General features: G+C 49.8%; 1 protein-coding gene across 1 annotated transcript; it reads left to right on the top strand.

Annotated features, from left to right (window-relative positions):
• Positions 1–445: 445 nt before the first annotated feature.
• Positions 446–5287, top strand: LOC133884036 (protein PIGMENT DEFECTIVE 338, chloroplastic-like). Its single transcript, XM_062323439.1, has 9 exons — positions 446–519; positions 787–1465; positions 1609–1683; positions 1787–1864; positions 2019–2099; positions 3879–3976; positions 4142–4267; positions 4423–4471; positions 4558–5287. The coding sequence occupies exons 1-9, from the start codon at positions 446–448 to the stop codon at positions 4753–4755; spliced, it is 1458 nt and encodes a 485-aa protein (XP_062179423.1). The 3' UTR covers positions 4756–5287.
• The last annotated feature ends 520 nt before the right edge of the window (positions 5288–5807 follow it).

The raw sequence follows: 5807 nt of genomic DNA, 5'->3' as shown, positions 1-5807 counted from the left end.
CAAGTTGCGCAACCCACATTTGGCAATGGATTCTTCACTAGCGATTCAAGGAGCGTGAGGCTCTGATACAAGTTGTCAAACCCGATCGAGAATCAATTGGATTCGCATAAAGAACAGAGAAAGAACTGAACGAATTTTAGGAGAAAGTTGCGTACGGGAGCTATCTATTAGAGTATTCCAAAGGTTCTATTACATTCTTCTTAACACACAACCCTCCACCCTAGTCCCGTATGGTTATATATCTCCAGATCGATTACAGCTTAGAGCGGAAATTTACCGCAAATGAAAAATTAGCAATCTTAACGACAGTTAAACAGGTAAAGTAACTATAGTTATCCGGTAGGGAAAATAAACACGCCACAGTGCCAACTGGGATGAAGAATAGCCATCCGATGTCTCTGAAGAGGTATCCAGAGATCTCGACCGTAGAAGTCATTCGCTGGTCATGACAAGGAAGAACCCCGTCACCAACGTAGTTGCCGTGCCAGCCGTGAACGACGAGGGCCGCACCCACCACAGGTATCCCATCCTGCCCCCCCCCCCCCCCCCCTCTACTTCCTCTCTATCCATCCTCGCCGCCGCTTCACGCGCTGAAGACGGAGACGATTCTCTCCAGGATATCTTCCATCTGGGCTCGGCGGCAGCGCACCTCCCTTCTCAATCACATGGGCTCGTTCGTGTAAGGACCAAATGGGCCTGAGAGCATTTGGCCCAGACCACTAATTTCCTTTTGAGAAAAGAAAAGCCGGCAGGGAGCTCGTGGATCGGTAATATCGTAACCGGATAAAGCAACCAACCTCGCGACGACGGCCGGAGCACCCGCCAGGCGCCGGCGCCTCGCGGCGTCCTCCCTACCCTCTCGAAGCCGCAACCCGTCCTCCCCGTCTCCAAAGCCCTCACCCCGGTCCCTCGGCGGGCGCAGGCGCAGGTCCAGGCCCGAGGGCGAGCCCGAGTCCAGCCGGTCGCACTCGCCGGCTCCAAGCGCCTAGACGACGCGCTCCCCGCCGGCTTCGTACGCCTCCTAAACGCCAGCCACAGCCAGGAAGCGGATGACGCCGGCGGAACAGGGGGGCGCTACGACCCCAAGCCGGGGGACTTCGCCGTCGGGGTCGTGGTCTCCGGCACCGAAGCGCGCCTCGACGTCGCCATCGGCGCCGACTGCCTCGCCACGCTGCTCGCCAAGGAGCTCCTCCCGCTCCACCGCGTCGGCGCTGACCCAGCGGCGCAATCAGCTCTGCCTCGTCCTGGGAGCGTGGGCGTCGTGGCGGGCCCTGCCGTGGGCGAGGAGGAGGATGAGGAGGCCCGGAAGCAGAGGCGCGGGAGCAGGGCGCTGGTGGCGCCCGGAACGGTGGTGGCGCCCGGAACGGTGGTGTTCGCGGAGGTGCTTGGCCGGACGCTCAGCGGGCGGCCGCTGCTGTCGGCGCGGCGGCTCTTCCGGCGCCTCGCGTGGCACCGCGCCAGGCAGGTTTACTCGTCCTCGCAGTTTCCTTTTGCTCTCCCACCTGACATTGCTGAGGCCGAGCATATAGCTCTCTACGCATGATAGTGTGAGAGATTCCTTCCAGGCTTTGATGCCATGATTGGTGTGTGTTTAATTTTGTCAGACAGATTATGCAACTTGATGAGCCAATTGAGGTTAAAATTTACGAGTGGAACACCAGGGGACTACTCACACGAATTGAGGCAAGAATGAAATTTTGCCCCCCTTTTTCTGCTGACGCATTCAATGGTCAGTAAATCATATTGTTTCTGTTTGAGGGTAACATTTAGTTCAACTTCATTTCAGGGCCTGAGAGCATTCCTTCCTAAATTTGAGCTCGTGGATCGGATAAGTACAAGTACGCTTGCGGACTTGAAAAACAAAGTAAGGAACATTGGATTTAGTACTGTAAATGCTCAAAACATCATTTCATTATTTTTGCGTGGTCCTAATACTTGAAAGAGATTGTGGTTTGTCATATTAAGTTACATCTCGTGATTATGTTGGTTGATGCCGTTTGTTGCTTCTTGGCATACAGGTTGGTCACAGCATACGTGTGTGCATTACAAGGCTCGATGAAGAAACTAACGATCTGATAATTAGTGAAAAGAAAGCATGGGTTCGTTCACTGACTTGTCTTCATAAGCTATAACTATGCTTTGTTTACAGATTCACAGATTACATGTATTTGTAAATTTTAACAATCAAGTTCCGAAAGTACCAATTGAAATTTGGAACAATCAAATATGGAGAGACGCATTAAATTCTGTACATGGAAAGTTTATCTATTTGTGCTTTATGGGCTGAGGCCTCTGAAACACCGACACGCAAGGAAACAACCGCACCCGCGCCGCATGCGGTGTCCGATACGGACACGGTGCCGATACAGTGCCGATACGTATCGGCGAAGTATCGTATATTTTCGGAATTAAAATAAAACTTTGGAAATTTGGACACGTCGCCGACACGCACGGGACGCGGCGCCGACTCGGCCTGGCCCAACTCACGGGGTTTATCCCTCCCCCAACCCTAGCGCACCGCACCGCATGCTTAAGGGATGCAGGCGCCGCACCGTGTGCCCGCCACCGCCGCCGCAGCCTTCCTCCTCATCCCCATCCCCCGCATCCGAACCCCGCACACCTCTCGGGCCATGGCCACCTCTAGCGACAGCGGCGGCGAGCAGCGATGCCTCCTCTCCATTCCAAAGGAGGGCGAGCGTGTCATCAATTTTGCACTCGTGAGTCCTCGCCATCTCCCTTCGATTTTGCTGTTCTTATCGACTACGCGCGCCAGGAGGAGGGACCCTGGAACTCCATCCTCCTCATGCTCATCGAGGGCGTCGGGCTCATGCTTAACTGCGTCCTCGCCAACCCGCAGATCTCCTCGCGGCGGCCGCCACGATGGCCTCCTCCGCCGCGGCGTGGGCCGCTGCTCTTGGTGATGTCTCATCTCCCCTTCCTCCCCTCCCCGCCTCCTCCGCTCGGTCTCCGAACCTCCTCACCCGCTTCCTCTCTTCATTTCAGAGCCTGTGCAGGTCCTCGTCGCCTCTCGCCGACGAATCCCCAGTTGCCCGTGACGCAGCGCTCTTCGCCCTCCGCGAGATTGCGCCGCTGGAAGGGGTCGCTCTCCTGTGTGTTCGCTCCCTTCCTTCCGTGGGAAGCAGTTCGGTGAAATCTGTTGCTTGTTGGGTGCAGGAACCCATTGCTCGTTCTTGACTGCTGTGCCACCGTCTCCTGGGGAGGACGTCGGGTACACTCACGTGCCTCTGGGACAATACTTTTCTTGTTCACGGCATTGTTTTTTGGGGTTGGTTGGATTTGGGGTGTGATTAGTTTTGGTTTATGTGGAATGCAGCGGTCGGCAACATGGCTGGGGTTTTTCTCATGATGGCTTCTACAGTGAGGGCTCTCAATCGCTGGGATGCCGAGCGTGAGTACATTTTTCAGCTTTGCAACTTAAATAAATAAATAAATAAATAAATATAATAATTATTAAAGTATATAGCCGCACCGCGGTATCGGTCATTTTGGGAGAATGCCGCACCGCGGTGTCCGATACGTGTTGTGTCCAATACGCACGTCGGTATCGGTGTAATCTAGGTTGAGGCTGTGTATTGAATGCCACCAGGCTTTCACAAATCGTCATTGATAAATCAGTTTCTTGACATTTCATTGTATGTACTATAAATCAATGGCGCAGGCTCTAGACCTTCTTGCTTCCAGCAGTATTAGTGACTTTTATGTTATAAGGTGATTGCATGTGATGTGTGAGTAGACATAGCAAATTCATTTCCATTTTACTGCTTTCTAAAAGAAATTCCCATTTTACTGCAAGGTACTAACACTGCCAAAGATATAAAAAAATGAGTGTACTGATTTACTGAACTCCTGATCATCAGGAAATGACTTATCTTAAGGAAGGAACTCTCCTACAAGGGACCGTTCGCAAGATTTTTCCATATGGTGCACAAGTTAGGATAGCTGAGACAAACAGAAGGTATGAGATAGAAACCAGAAGGCCACAATGATGTTTTTGCTTTTTAGTTATTGATTTTGACTAATTTGTATTTTTCTAGATTGTGCAATCAGGCCTAAGCTAAAAAGTGCCCTTTTTTTTTGCCAAGGAAAGCAACTAATAGTGTACACAACTACTGATCTGCAGTGGATTATTGCACATCTCCAAAATTAGCCGAGGCCATGTTTTGTCAGTAAGTGACATCCTGAAGATAGATGATGAGGTGAAAGTTCTCGTGATCAAGTCAAATGTCCCAGACAAAATTGCGCTTAGGTAAACCTGACCTCACTTGCATTGGCTCTATTCAGATGTGAACTAACTTTTGAAACTGCTGTAATGGTTCCGATTGTACTGCATATTTCGTTATGATAGATTTGGTCACCAGATATGGTAGAGTACTGAAATTTATCTTGCTACTTCATCAACAGCATAGCAGACCTCGAGAGTGCACCTGGTTTGTTTCTTGCAGACAAAGAGGTGAGATACTGAGTTGCACTCTAGTCTTTGATGAATTTCCCTCCTATGTATCTTTTCTTAGTACCATCTGTCTTATGCTGATGCAGAAGGTGTTCTCAGAAGCTGAAGAAATGGCACAGAGATACAGGGAGCAACTTCCAGTTACTTCTCAGAACCCTAAATTAGATGATGACCTTCCAGGAGAAACAATTCCATTCGACGATGAAGCTAAAATATATGCAAACTGGAAATGGTTCAAATTTCTGCAGCATAGCAAACCTGGTAGCAGCAGCAATGGAACATAGATGCAGCTTCTGCACATCTCACCCACTGCATGTTGTAACTCAAATTTTGCATCCTGTTGAAGAGTGTGGCAACAAAGGTTACAAGACAAATGACAGCAACCAAAGCATTAAGCACATGAAGCTGTACTGTCGCTGGAAGACCTGAAGAAGTAACGATTCTTGGTGATCACAGCACGTCCCACAACCCAGTATTGATTTCGCGACAAGTAGCGAGATGGAGCATGCAAATTCCTCTGACAAGTGACAACCAAAGGGGGGAAATGCCCGTGAAAGAGAGTTGTCTTGCTTCCAAATTGCATTGCACTGGTGTTGCAAAAAAATGTTGAACTCCATACCGCATTACGCATATAACTCCCTCCCTGGAGAGAATGTTGCACTATTTGCTCGTGTTATGTATCTGAAGAATGTAGCTTCATTACTGTACCTCGAATGAGTTTTTAAACTCTTCTTGAAGTTAACAAGATAGCTGCACCAAGAGTGCAGAATAGTCTCTGAATTTTGATGAAAATATGTGACATAGCATCAACGTGAATCTGAATTCTGAAGTGTGACGAGGTCGGGTTGCAATGTCGTAGACTTGCAGTGACCGTCTTGCAGGAGTTGATTGAAGGCTGTAGGGAGTATCTGAACGCTGTGTCAGGCCAGTGAAGACTGTCTGTCAGCCAGGCCTGACGCAGAGCAGTACCCGTATCTTTTGTGAGATTGCAGTAGTCAGTCTGAGTCAGCGAGTAACTTGAATCTTCAGTCCAGTGGGGTAATGTCTGCTTGTGCGTTGGTACTCGCTGCCCTCTGCTCCTCCGGATTTTCGTATCTTGTTCGCCTCGAGCATGGAGATGAAATCACTGCAGATCGCAGATGCATGCCTTCCATTGGAATTTTACAAGAATCAGTACAATCCTGCAGGAAACCTACGAAATTCTTGCGTTCCAGACGTGGCCTAAGCAAGCAGTCTTATGAATACCTCCGACGGTCCTTTTGCAGCTATCGGTTTTCATCTATCAACATGGTTATCTGCTCCTTACGTTCGTTTGGAACGGAAGATTTCGCAGGCT

The sequence above is a fragment of the Phragmites australis genome, chromosome 1 (genome assembly GCF_958298935.1).
Source record: "Phragmites australis chromosome 1, lpPhrAust1.1, whole genome shotgun sequence".
NCBI lineage: Eukaryota > Viridiplantae > Streptophyta > Magnoliopsida > Poales > Poaceae > Phragmites > Phragmites australis.
The sequence above is the reverse complement of the archived record's forward strand: the minus strand, read 5'-3'. Positions and strand labels throughout refer to the sequence as shown.